General features: G+C 39.8%; 1 protein-coding gene across 4 annotated transcripts in view; it reads right to left on the bottom strand.

Moving 5' to 3' along the window:
* Positions 1 to 2366: 2366 nt before the first annotated feature.
* PBX1 (PBX homeobox 1) overlaps positions 2367 to 14830 on the bottom strand; it is a 334057-nt gene continuing 321593 nt past the window's right edge. For all 4 annotated transcript variants that reach the window (XM_044001860.1, XM_044001863.1, XM_044001861.1 and 1 more), the window contains one exon: positions 2367 to 6706. In XM_044001860.1, the coding sequence (XP_043857795.1) occupies positions 6614 to 6706 (93 nt within the window). In that variant the 3' untranslated portion in view covers positions 2367 to 6613. The remainder of the gene's footprint in view (positions 6707 to 14830) is intronic.

The following is a 14830-nucleotide window of genomic DNA, read 5'->3' as shown; positions in this document are numbered from 1 at the left end:
TAAAGGATATTTTTCTTGTAATAATGACAGGGAAACATGGTATTACAAATATTAGCCCTATTTTCCAATGAAGAAACTGATGTCTACAGAGATTAAGTAACTTGTCAAGGCCTGAAGAGAAGGGCTGGAGATGAGAACTGGACCTCCTAACTCCATTTCTTGTGCTGCTTCCACTGAAATTGCAAATTCTTGGAAGGCAGATGCCATACTTTGTAATCATCTTTGCATGTGTCTCATACTCAGCACATTGTCCTGCACCTACGAAGTGCTCTCTTGGTTAGGTGGATCACAGAATCACAGTTTCAGAACTGGAAGGACTCCTAAAGGTCCACAAATCTAATACCCCTGAGGTTTCTGATGAGAAAATTGAGCACTAGAGATCATAAGTGGCTTGCCCAATGATACTCAAGTGGTAATTACTAGGGTTGGGATCTGAAGCCAGGTCCTCCTATTTCCACATCCAATGTTCTTTTCAGGAATGAATAAAATACTCTTATAACTCAGAGATGGTGACAACAAAGAATCACTGCAACCATCTAGCACATGAAATAAATGCATCACAGTATTTGGAGATAGCTGGGAATTTAGAGGTCATGTGGGCTAACTCTGATTTTACATATAAGGAAACTGAGGCTCCTAGATGCTAAGTAATTTGTCTATGGTAACACAGGTTGGAAGTGACAGAGCTGGGATGGGAACCCACACCTTCTGTATCCAAAGCCTGTACATTAATAGGGTGGTACGTACTGTCTAATAACAGTTACAGTGACTTATTTACTCAGGGAAAAGTGTCACCAAATTATTCTTATTCTTATTTTGGCAAATGGAAAGCAGGGAAGTCAGTGTCAGTCATCTGGGGGTCTTTTGACCCCAGGGAGTAGTCTGGATTCAGTCAAGTTTGAGAAAGGCAGCCAGAATATCCAAGGACTTTTAGTGGTCCAGAAAGGGGTAGGGGAAGGGAAAAAATTTACAAGAACAACAAGGTGGTTGGTTGGGTTTTTTTTGCAACAAAAGAAACTATTTATTTGGAATATGCATTACCAGTACAAATTAGGAGACTGTAAAACCTACACCTTGTTAGTATCATTAGAGAACACAAAAGTTTCAGTTGGAATCAAAAGGACAGAGGCCTGTGCTCTCACAGAAGCAGAAAAAAGCTTAAACTTTTAAAATCAAAACCAAGCTGAGCTTTGCAGATTTCATACTCTGAATTATAAGAAAAGGAGGCTTGGGGATAGGGGAGGGGGGTTGGGGAGAACAAAACCAACAACCAAAAGAATGCATTTCAAAACAACTTGAAAACTTTTATAAGGGAAGGCAATAAAAGGGGTAGCAAGAGAGAAAGGCAGGGGTTATTTCATTTATTTTAATAATAAGGGTGGGGGGAGGCTTATGAAAACCAAAAAGACTCCAGAAAGCTTTGAGCTAGAAATTGAAACTGAACAGTGATGTGAAAAGTTGGTCATTTTCTATAATCTAAAAACAGCAATACAAGTGTTTGGCCAGGGCATTTTCCTGAAGGATTGCTCCTCAGAATTACAATTTTTTCATACCCTTCCTGCTTAGGTTCCAAGAACTTTGGTAGCCTTGGTCTATAGAGTTCATTTCAAATCAATTTACTTCCATTCCTTTTATCCACCAATGAATAAAAATATTCCAATTCAGACAGCCTTGCAGATAACTACAATTTACCAGCCTACTTTTGTTTATAGCATTTTAACCAGCCTGCTCTATCCCTTTGAGATACATGAGTAGCCAATAAAATGAATTCAAAACATCAACAAAAACTCACCAGGCATTAGCTCTTAGGCCCAGATGAGCTGCTTTTATTTCTTAGAGCAGGTCAATGGTCATGGGCTATGGGGGAAGGGGGAAGGAGGCAAAAATGAGCATACTCCAATTATAGTATGAGTAAACACAGATACCCAAACTAAGGGGATATATGTGCCCAACCTAATGCTCTGCAATCATTGCAGACCATGTATAAGGATGAGTCCTGGCTAACTAAAACAATAATTATCTTCATTCCCATGAAACTAACCCAAGTGAGCATTCAAGCTCAAATTTTCATATTTCAGCTTTTTCCTCCTTTCAAATCAGACCAAAAGAACCAGATGGTAAAAATGTAAGCTATACAAAATATGCCCCATGCTAATCCAAAAAATGGTCCCAACTATGTGGTAGACCCCTAAATTGTAGTCAATTTCACTGAAAGGGCAAGGCTAGGTGGCTGAAACTGTGGAATGCTGTTATTAATCAGGTGGACAAAAAAAAGAAAGTAAACATTGGTGGCATTCAGTATCAACCCAGGCAGAAACTATGTCCATGGCACCACAAACATTTCATGACTTCATCCCTGCCATTTTTCCATAGCCAAGTGAAGAGCTCAAATCACTATTTTTCCCCCCAGCTATAAGCACTACATACTTTAAAAAATGCAGGTGAGCAAAGCGACGTCTTTGATAGATTTGTCGTAGCTTTTTGAGAATTCTGAAGTTTAGGAGAAAAAAACAAAACAAAACAAACAAAACAAAACAAACTAGTCTACTGATTTCATCTTTTCACATCACCTGGTATATACATATATATATGTATATATGTATGTATTTAAAGGAATAAAAAAGGCAAGGTCAAAGTCTGGACAATTAAAAAAAAACACAACCAAATAGCCCCCAAAATAAGCAAACCAAAAATAACACAAATAAACCAAAAAAATAAAGGTAATGGGTTTTTTTTTGTATATTTTAAGGAATAGGAAAATAAAAAGAAAAGAATTTACTTCTGGGTCTCAAAGTTAATAAACATAATGTGTTAGGCTGTACCTATTTATGCTCACTATTCCAACTTTTCTTTTTAGTTTACAAAATGAATTACTGTCACTTTTAAACATTGTGAAACAGGAAATGGATGTGCACAACTCGACACTTTTCTAGCATTCTTGAACTAATTCACAAATGCAAGAAAATAAAAGAAAAATGGGGGAAATGATGAATGTAGGTAGTTTGGTGTTAGAAACAAATGCAGGAATGATGCGCATTGTCACAGAAAGAAGAGGGGCAATTCCCCAGCCTGTTTTGCGTGCTATGAGGGTCATTTTTAAAATTTTTTATTATAAACACTATTAAATTCAGACCGCTTTTTTGGTTTTTTTCTTTATCTGAATATACAAGAACATTCATTATCAAATGTTCATAATCAATACTACAAAGAACGAGACACAAGTCGCAAGAAACAATGGAAAATGTTAATAAAGCTGAAAGAATCGTCGAGAATTTTTTAAAGTTTTTTTTAAGTTTTTTTTTTTAATTTGAGTTTCTGCAGTTTTTTTCTTTTTTGGTATCGAAGTCAGGTTTTTCTGGGCAGAAAAAGAAAAAAGCAGAAGCAAAAAAAATAATAGAGGGATGGGTGTGAGAAAAGGCAAGTAGGAAAGAAAGAATGATCATCATAGCCAAAATTAAAAGCAAATTAAAGGATGTAAGTTGGCAAAAATACTTCAAGGGAATTAATAACTACACAAGGGAAGGAGAAGGGAGATGAAAGGAGGACATTATGAACAGGGTAAGTAAACCAAAGCTCTGGCAAATCATTTTTCAGGGATAATCTGCTGCCAGGAAAAATAAAGGGCACCTACTTCCCCTAGAAAATGAAGGACATCTGGGGACAGAACTGGTGCCTGAGTGGCTATCAGAATATGGATTGTATGAATGTTCATTTCAGGAGGCACTGCCACGCCCAAATCTATCCTTTTGCTGAGCTGCTGCTTGACCCAATAGTGAAAGAGCTCTCTTGACTGCCATGAAGGTGGCATAGTGGCGTGTTGGTGGACTTGAAATCTTTCCAAAGGAGTGGGACAGAGAGATGGGGATAAGGTGAAAAGTGTAATGTGGGAGATGGTTTGAGAGTGGAACAAAGTGCAAATGAAAGGTGTAGGAGAAATAGAACATGGGAATGAGGTTCTGCTCTGAGTTTTCCTTCCCACTTGTTTATGATCACCATGTATCTGAGCCTGAACATCTAGGATGGATTGGGATCTTATTGTTCTCAAGAGATAAGAATCCGTTTGGTAGCTGTACCCCTTTATTCTGCTCAAGGCATAAGCTTTGACTCTGATTTTCTAAAATAGAGTAGGGGTGAGTGGTATTGCTGACAATAAAAGTACTGTCTAAGAGAAGCCCCACCTAGGAATGCTCTATGATGCAGAACAGGGAATGATGCTTCTTCTATCCCACCACAAATTTGAATCTTAAGATTCATCGGACTAATTCTCTTCCCATTTCACTAAAACACTTCTATTCATCCTTGAGGCATATCTCTACCTGCTAGCAAGTTAATTTTAAATTTCATTAAAACTTATATATTCTGTGTTTCTTATGTAGGGTGAGGAGGGCATAAAATTTCCCCCGCCAAGAGAAGAACTTTCATTCATTTTCACAGTGCCACAGTAAGGTGATGACCAGATGCATTCTGAAAATGCTTGTCCTGGTCCCCAGAACTTTGGCATCCAACTGAAAAGTGTTAGAATGAGAGGATGCTGGGTCTGGTAGGTGACTATGGACAGGCTATTTCCAAAAGTACTTAGCAATGTCTTATATTGGACTCACGTTCAAGGCAGTGGAATCAGGTAGATCCCATCTGTTAACTTAGCAACAGTGGCTCAAGCTAGAAAATGGTCTTTCTTTTGAATTACAATAATAGCAAGATATAGAGCAATAAAGCCCTTTATTTCACCTACATAGTATAGATTAGTTCATGCCAAGAGACCGTTGCTTTACATATATATTAGAGATAGCAAGTAGAGACAACCAGAGGGCAAACAAAACTCAGTAGACCCAAGAGTTGCTTTGATTCAAGGATCTCAAAACTCTGTTCTAATATATATATATATGTGTGTGTGTGTGTGTGTGTGTGTGTGTGTGTGTGTGTGTGTGTGTGTGTGTGTGATATACATTGAAGTCTTACAAAGTTCTTGGCGAGGTAGGCATAACTCTCCCCTTTTACAGATAAAGAAATTGAGGCACTAAGAGATTTAGCCACCTTCTACTTTGTCAGGGACAGGGTTGCAGCATGATTGCTTGCATAGTTGGCTACAAAAATTGTTAATGCCTGACTGTTATGGGGATGTTGGAGAATACTCTGCTAAGAACAAATGCTTCTCTCTTAGATGTGCCCAAGGGATAGAAACAACTGTGATGAACTCAATAAGAAAGTCTTACTCCTGCTTCCACAGTGCCCTCAAGTTTATAGTTAAAACGAGGCCAATAATTAGCATTGTGCCATGTTTTCTCTTCTCTTCTATAGCAAGAAGTTCAGAGTCAAGGATAGAATGTTCTATGAAACGTGGCCATTGGTGTGATACGTCTAAAATAAAAGACAAGTCCACTACAGACATTGTAGATAAAGTCTATGGCTTTCTGAGAGCTCTAGTAGTGATGAGAATGGAACTCATTTCCACTACAAATTCTACCTCGATTTTTGTTCATTTTTGCCCATCCTGTCAACAATATGCTTGGTGTTCCTGAAACTCCCCACCCCTTGCCTCTGTTTTCTTCTAACAGTGACCCTGACTCAGAACTGACAATTCTCCTCTCTTCATTTCACCACATGCATAGTGTTAGGGTTACTTACGTTAAGTATCTATATGTGATGTGTAAGCAGGTTTGGGGAGTGAGTGAATGGAGAAGGGACTGGTTGGAGACGTTCTGGGCAAGGACCTTCTAATTCCTCCTCCCTTTTCCTTGCCTAACCTAGTGCTAGACGTGTAGTGAGCAACTAATGGATGCCTATGGGTTGTAGAATGTTCTCCATGAACCATGCCTTAGAAATCAAGAGCTGTTGTAGGGGGGAGAGAAGGCACACAGGAATTCTGTCTCTTCCCACTCTCTGCCTCCCCTACCCTGCTGCCCGGGTCCCTAGTGTTTGGGCAGGCAGCGCCTGTCAGAGCAATAACTGGAAATGAGGGAGCATTATAAACCCATCTGTGGTGGCTTGCCCAAGAGTCACTGGGATAGGGTAGAACAAAGGGGAAGCTGTTCCAATTTGGAACTGCTTCCAGAAATGGAAGACCAAGGGCAATGGGCGGAGGGGCATGTGGAATGGGGAGGACAATGTGGCGTCTTCCTGCTAAGAGGTAGTGTGAGTTCAAGAGACACTGAAAGAGAAGAAGGGTTGCCTGTTAGTCTAGGAGTGAGGTAAATTTGGCTCCTCAAACCACCAGCATGAAAATGTACAAACACGTTTATTAAATTTTTTTGTAATTTGTCTTTTTTTCTCCTCTTTAAATTCCTCTAACTGTTGAAAATATCCTTCAGTGATGTAGCAGAGGCCGCGGGGCGAGGGAAAGGTGCAGGGAGGATGAAGGTAACAGGGCTGACAGCTGGAGGCAGGGGGAAGGGGTGGCTTCTACCCAGAAAAGAAAGGGAAGAGAGTAGAAAGAAGTGTCCAGATTGGCTGAAGTAGCATCCCGAAGAAGAGAAGAGAAGGAGACTCTTATTGTGTTTGCTGATTGCTTCGACCTCCAGTCTGACTGCTTCAGCGTTGGGGAGAGAAACCCTCCCTCCTGCCCCCACCCCCCATTTGGGGCAGGAGGTCAGTCAGGGATGCAATTGCTGGGAGATCAGTTGGAGGTATCAGAGTGAACACTGCCAGGGCCTTCTGTAGGGGAGGTCACTGATGAAGGGGTAGTAGCATCCTGCCAACCTCCATTAGCCTGGAAGAAAAGAACAAAAGCAAGTCAGCCCCTCTGTGATCTAGGGTCTCCTTTTTTCACCTCACCAATGGTTCAGCCATTAAGGCATTTCCCCCCTCCCAATCATCATTCTTCTTTCCCCTTAGCTAATAAGTGGATTTTAGCCCCCAGAGTTTAATCTTTGTCTAAAACTGTAACATCCTGTGCTTGTAAAGAATGCCTGCACTTTTCGAAGCGCTTCCGCATGGACGATCTCACCTTACCTGCACACCAAGTCTGAGGGAGGTAGGTCAAATATAATCTTCCTAAAGGGTAGGTACAACCTTGCTGTGCTTCTGCTCCAGAACTTTTAATGGTCCCATAGCCTGAGCAAGAGAACTCCAGGGGACCTTTCCAGACATTTTTTCCCCACACTGCTCCCCCTCCCCCAAACTTTGCATTCCAGTCATATTTATCTATTTTTTTCCCCAAGCTTGCAATTCCTTTGCCTATCTCCCCTGTGTGGAATGCACCCATTCTTCCTGGAATCTTTTGCTGCCTTTGAAACTCAGCTCGGATGCCCCCTTGTATTACGGAAAGCCTTTGCTAATCCAATGCCTCCGTGAATCAGCTTCTATTTAGAATATGAGATCCTTTCAGAACAGGGCCTGTTTCATCTTTGTATCCCCTGTGCCTAGGATAGTGCCTGGCACATAATAGGTGTTTAATAATTGCTTGCTAAAAAATAAAATTGGTTGCTGACTTACTGATTTATCTTTGTACACAAGATCCTATATTTATAAGGAGAAAGGACCTTAGTGATTACGTCCAAATCCCTCATTTTATAAATGAGGAAATTAATACCCAGACAAGTTAAGTGAATCGCCTGCTTAGTAAGTGGCAGAGCAGGCATTTAAAAACAGATCTTCTGTTTGAACCATATTGAATCCTCCCAGGATGCTATAAGATACTTAGATGGGAACAGGGATTGTTTCATTTTTGTATTCCCAGAATATACCAAGATATTTTGTCCATGGTAGGGTTACCTCAATGAATGTGTGTTAGATTAGATTCTATAGTAAAGAAAATGGCTTAGGTGTAATTTCAGTATCAAAAACAATGGATGAAATATTCCATATTCTCCCTTCCAACCACCTAAGTCAGTCATCTCTATAGAAATACACACTCAAACAACAATTCACGGCTAAGTTCCTTCCCTAGTCTAGTTTCAAGCCACAGAGAGGTACCCCTGACAACTTTTAGTTGAATGGAAATCATAAGTAACCAAGACAGGGAGTCAATCCAAACCAATTAGGAAAAAACTGAAACAAAACATTTTTGATTGTTTCAATGGAAAAAGTAAAGATGAAATAATAAGGAAACAATGTATAGCCACACACAATAATACATTCCAGAGATAGCTCTGAACCCCTTGCCAAATTCTGGACACCATTGTGTGAAGCATTTAGGTTAGACACACAGAAGCACTTCCTCCAAGGAAAGTGCTTTTAATACTAGGGAACATAGCACGTTTCCTTTCTCTGGAGGTCTTTTAGAAGAAGTTAGATGCCTACACGTCACTGTTGATAAAAGCCCCACAAAATTACAAACCCCAAGAAAAAACAAGTGAACTGGATTTCTTATAAATCACAAAGGTTGTACTAGCTGGAGCATCCCAGCTTTCATGCTAAGACTTTCAGATGATGCACAGTCTTGGGAAACAGCTGACCTTGCTTACTGCCATGTTAACCCTAGGGAGCAATTCCTTTCCTCTTCCTGGACAGTGGGTGAATATTAAGTAGGGAGCTCGCCCTTTGTGCATTTATTTATCTTTGAATGCAAAAGGAGCCAGAGATACTCCCGTGAACAATGGCATGGTGGGGGTTAGAAGTGGTGGGGGGAGGAGGTTCTAGGGTTTTTATTTTCTCTTCTCTACTCTGGCCCCCTCACAACACCCACATTATTTTCAGATGTAAATCACGCCCTCCCCCTGGGACATGCTAACTTTTAAAAATGCTTGTGCCAAAAACTATACAGAGGGCGAGGAAAGGAGTTAGAAAGTTAATGTGTAGGCCAAGATGCGTCCAATGTATCTTCCACGTGATTCGGTAATTCATTCTGCCAGGAAGCACAGAATAGAAGCAGCTGGTAGAGCCGTAGATAGAGCACTGACCCTGGAGCCAGGAAGACCTGAGTTCAGATCCAGCCTCAGATAATGTGTGACCCTGGCAAGTCACTCCATCTCTGCCTGCCTCATTTTCCTCAGCTGTAAAATGAGGGAAGTAATAGCACCTCCCTCCCAGAGATGTGGTGAGGATCAAATGAGATACTATTTGTAAAAGCATTCAGCACAGGGCCTGGCCCGTAGTGAGGGCTTAATAAACGTTTATTTCTCCTCCCTGCTTCTGAGGTTTCAGTAGGTACAATGTGAAAGACTTAAACTGAGTGGAAAGGTAGAATAAAAGGGTGATATCATGGAGAGAAAACCCTGAGATTTAGCATCAGAGTACATGGGCCATCTTGGAGCTTAAACTACTTTTTTGACTTTGTGAAAACCTCTAGAGCTTTCCTGGTCTCAGTTTTCCTATCTGGAAAAGGAGAGGGTTGGGTTACATGCGATCACTAGATAAGAAGGCAAAATGCACCAATAACCTAGCATATGGAAGCTCTGGTTTATAAAAATATAAATTATTCTTCTGTTGGACATCAAACGCTCTTCATGGTCTGTCTCAGACCTATCTCCCCCAATCTGATTTCACATTATTCCCTCTCACCCCTCACTTACTCACTGTTCCAGTCAAACCAGCTTAGGACAGTATACTATCTCCCAATATTGTACAGGCTGTATCTAAAATACTCTCTCCCTCCTCTCCTTTGCCTTTGGGATTCCCTAACTCCCTTCAAGTTACAAAACATATCAAAGGCCTTTCCTGATTCTCTAACTTCAGCACCCTCTCTTAAGCTACCCAAATTACTCTGAATTTACTCTGGCATAGATTAATCTCTGTATATGTTGTTCCCCCTCATGTTGTATCCGTTACTTGCAGGCAGGAGTTGTTTTCCTTTTTTCTTTGTAGTCCCCCCAGTACCTTACACAGCTCTTGCCATCAAGTCAGTGTTTAATATATATTTATTTGATTGAATTGAATTTACTTCATAAAGTAATTTTCTTTTTTCTTAAATGACTCATTATATGTATAAATAACAAGGTCTTTGATTATATTTAAAATATGAACTTATTTGTATGTAAAGTACTTCTCAAATCATATAAGAATGGATAACATGGAAGAAAAGGCAAGAAGAAATAAGGAAACTGAAGACTATTTCCTAACCTTAGCTTAGGGCCTTATCAACTCAATGAGCTATTGTTAAGAGCCTCCTAACTGATTGCCTTGTTCCAACTCATCTTTCTCAGTGTTACCACAATAATCTTCCCTTATAAGACACAGTACCAAGTGATCATTTCACTCCCTTAATCAAAAACAGAAACAAAAAAACCAACCAACAAACAAAAACAACAACTTTGAGGGCTCCCTGTTTCTAATTCAATAATATATGATTTCTTTTGTTGTGGTTGAACCATTTTTCAGTCATGTCCAACACTTTTTGATTCTATTTGGGTTGATTTTTTTGGCCAGGATACTAGAGGAGTTTGCCATTTCCTTCCCCAGCTCATTATGTAAATGAAGAACTGAGGCAAACAGGATGTAGTGACTTGTCCAGGGTCACACAGCTAGTAAGTGTCTGAGGCTGGATTTGAACCCACAAAGAGGAATCTTCCTGAATCCAGGCCAGCACTCTGTCTACTGTGCCTTAGCCTAGCACTTAATGTTCTTCATCTGGCTTCAATCTGCTTTCCTACCTTTATTTGATAATAGTCCCTTTTGAGTATCCAAGATTCCAGCCTAGATTAGAATACTAGCTGTTCTCTGAATTTGAGATATTGTCTCTTGCTTCCATGTCTTCCTGAAGGCTGTCCCCTATTGCTTATCAAGCACTCTCTCCTCATCTCTTCCTTTAAAAATCTTTGTCTTCCTTTAAGGCTTAGCTCAGGAGCTAGCTCCTTCATGAAGTCTTCCTCATGAAGATCCCTTAAAATCTTCCCAAATTTACAATTATTCTAAGCCTGCTAAATATTTCTTAGAATGTTTTGCCCAGATCTTCTCCCTTTGTCTCCATTTTACTTTGGCTTTTTATCATATTTTTAATGTACGTGTCAAGATCCTTTCTCATACCCCCACCCCTTAAAAGAGTTTAGTCATCTTAAGGGCAAAGACATTACTACTTTGGAAATCTTTGTATCCTCATTGCTCAGTACAGTGCCTAGTAGGCATTTAAAATTTTTTTTTTGAATTGGACTGAATTGGCCCAATGCACAAGAGTTTTGTGGGGACGGAAGAATGGTCAACTGTGGCCACCAACCTGCTCCCTTAGTAATGTTTTCTTTTTCCTGGAAAGAACAGGTGATACTTGCTGAAATTTCTCTCTGAAGTAGATCCAAAACTGCTTTAATTGAAGCTTGCAGACTAAATAGGATTGGCTGAGGTTGAGATCTGTTAGTCCTATCCTCCTCCCTTTTCCACTCTTCTCCTGTGCTTACCTTAGCAGCACACCGTTGATGCAGAGAATCCATCACTGAATGTGACAGCATAAGCTAGCCTGGCACTAAGAAATTCTCATTTGCAACCCAGAAATACGCTGAGGTGCCACAAACAGGCTGATGTCAGCACCGACTCAAGCTAGATCTGCATATGGGCCAGATGCCATTACCAGAGATGCCTTTGGTGTGAATGAGGGGGTGTACATGCTCCAGGGTCCTAAATCACCCAGATAATGGTGGTGCTGGTTAGAAATAATAACAACAGAAACATACAGAGCTTTTTGACAATGAAAGGGGCATCTGCAAAAATAGACAGGAAAGTGGAAAAAGAGTCCCAGATTCCATTTTTTCCCCAACTAGGGGGAGATTTTCAGCTTTGATCCTCTCAAGACATTACTCTTTTGTTATACCCACTTCCATTAGTAATGATTGCCTAGGAGCTCTGTGAGACAAAGAATGTGATTGCTCTCCCTCTCCTTCGCCTTCCCCCACCCCAAAGATGTTAAAATTCTATAAAAGAAAGACAATGCATACAAAACATCAGTATTCAAGCATGGGAGATGGGTCTGGAACATGATCTGCTGTGACATGGGTCCATCTGTTTGAAGAGTATTGCATGCACCGAGTAGGGAACAAGAGACAATACCAAAAGCCCTAGTGCTGCGAATGGGAGTCAGCTGTCAGTGGCTTTTTGGCTCAGTCACCTGACTTTCCTCTCACTCCAAGAGCCATCAATGGGAACCATCAATTTAGAGCTTTGTTCAAATAAGTATGTACCATATATCTTTAGAGGGAAAATAACCACAGGACATGCCAATGCAGTGGGTTTGGCCAGAGCAGCCCTGCTGAGATGCCTATCCTGATGGGCTTTCTTCTCTTCTTTCAGTCCAATAGATTGATAAGAAAGAATGCTCTGTTCTGTGCCCCAAGTGGTATCCTCCCCTCTAATAAATGAATCAACCAATGATAATTGGGCACTGGAACAATCCACTTATTAAGTATGATAGAATTTGGGAATGAATCAATGAATCAATCAACCAATGAGTGAATCCTCTGATAGGACCCTCTCAGGCCATATCCTCTGACCACTAATAGCTTATATCTACCTTCAGTATTTAGTTTTGTATCTAATGATAGCTAGCATTTAAATAATACTTTAAGGTTGGAAAACCTTAAGATATGATCTAATTTGATCCTCAAAACAATTCTGAGAGGTAGGTGTTATGAAGAAATTGAGACAGAAGTTAAGTGAGTTTCCCAGAATCCCATATCTAGTGTCTGATGTTGAATCTGAACTCAAGTTTAGACTCTAGTCCAGGACTGTATCCACTTTGCCACCTAGCTGATGAAACTGACCTGAGCTTCAGTACCCTCAAGACCTGTCTACTATACCTGAGTTGGGGTGGAGAGTTTGGCTTAATTGAGGTCCTTTTTCTAGCTGACATTGAAAGCTCAACTCAAATAATACCTCTTCTCCTTATTTCCCCTCATCATTACTACTTGGACATCACATAGCATTTTTGCACATGCTTAGTTCACTTATCTTCAAATATATATTATAGGATATAAACACCTGGAGTACAGAGGTTATTGTCTTTGTGTCTTCAATACATTTCACGGTCCCTGGCACCCTGTGGGGACTTAAATACTTATTGATTGGTAGGCTGAAATAAAAAAAAAACCTCTATAAGCCCAAGAACCATTCTCCAAGAGTAGGGGCTGTTTGCATACAATTAAAATCACATCAACACTATCAGAATCAATGTATGAATGCATGTACATATATGTATGTATTTAATGTTGCTTGAGTGATACAACTCTGCAGTTAGAAATGATTTGGTGATGTCATGATAGAGATATATTGTCAATCTGGTATCTATCTTGAACTTGGCCCTTCCAAGTTTTGAGAGAACGATCATCAAACAGTTGGGATTTGTCACAATTTTATTTCTACTCCACAATTGAGGGCAGATGTTACATGTCCTTAAATTTACCTCCAGAGTGTTATTAAGTGGGATGCCCAATAGCAAGTCATGAACCACAGGCCTGACCACAAAAATGCTTTGGGGGAATCCTAATATCCTCCATTCACAAGATATAACCTGACCCAGTGAAAGGATGCCAACCTCATGTGTGCTGCTATACCATTCGTGTTTTATTCCTGAAGCTGATGCCTCATTTGAGGTCATCTTAACACTTCCTGTGTGTTGAGGCAATGGTGGTGAAACCAGTCAGCTTAACAAATCGGAGTCTGCCATTCTTGTCTTATGGCCACATGGTAAAGTCAGGAGTTTGATCCTTATTTTACCTGCTACTGAATTCATCTTGTAGCATTAAGAGCCAGGAAACTAAACCTTTCTTGGAATGTACCTATGTTGTTTTTGCATGAAGGGTGCTCATTTAAGATATATCAATTGTATCGGATCAAATATTATAAAATGTTGACATCCTAGCAAGATCATACTATCACATAATAGAAGGATCTGTGAAAACTGCTTTGTTCTACATGCCTTTGTTTACTTGCTTCATTAATGCCATAAGATATGGACATGGATATGGATAAAGATGGCCAAGTTCTAGGTAGGCAGTGGGAAATTCATTTTTCCATGGAACATTGGCTAAGGGTTGTTTACATTCTTGTCTGGAGGGTAGGATTAATTTCTTATTCCCATTAAAGGTAAAAACAGGGCAGTTGCATATAATGTTTTTATTTCCCATAGTTATATACTGGTACATGGGTCAAAAACAGTTACAGGAGGTCATTCTAAAAATGTCTGTGTTTATCTGATGTACCCAGGCTATCTTGTTCTCCTGACATAGCTAGCTAAAGCTGAAGCTAGAACTATATTAATGTGTACCTAAATAAAAACACCCTGTGTCTGACAATACTTCAAACATAAACATGCGTGTAAAACCCATGTGATTCAAAATATTTTAATGACCTGTGATTTCATTAGTTTGGATTCTTCCCTTCTAAAATTTAGGGTCTTAAAAAGTTGTCTGAAATTCAGAGAGGTTAAGTGATTTGCTCTTGATTACATCACTAGCGTTTGTGTGTGTGTGTGTGTGTGTGTGTGTGTGTGTGTGAGAGAGAGAGAGAGAGTTTGAGCTCAGCTCTTGACTCCAAATCTATCGCCCTCTTCTCATCCATACCATGGTGCCTCTTATTAGAATACATAGTAACTAACAATGGACCGATTAATTACTAGATTGAGAATGCAATTCAGTACATATACTTATCAGTACACATTCCCACAGTTTGTGCTCATATAAACTGTCTGGTTCTATACAATACAAAGCTTCTAAAGGATAAGAAATAATCTGGATACCTATGTGATAACATCCAGATAATTAGGACAAAGATATATTTATTGAGCAAAAATGATCTGACTATTGTAAATACACAGCCTCGATTTCATATCTTGTGACATTTTACTTTTCTTTGGCTACATTAACCAAGAAATGATATACACAAAAAGTACACACAAAGGTCATACGTATTCCTAACTTATAAGCAAACAAACAAAAAATAAATACACAGAGATCTCTCCTAACAAGAGTTCACA

Source organism: Dromiciops gliroides, chromosome 4 (genome assembly GCF_019393635.1).
Source record: "Dromiciops gliroides isolate mDroGli1 chromosome 4, mDroGli1.pri, whole genome shotgun sequence".
Lineage (NCBI taxonomy): Eukaryota > Metazoa > Chordata > Mammalia > Microbiotheria > Microbiotheriidae > Dromiciops > Dromiciops gliroides.
Note: the sequence above shows the minus strand (reverse complement) of the source record. Positions and strands in the feature narration are given on the sequence as shown.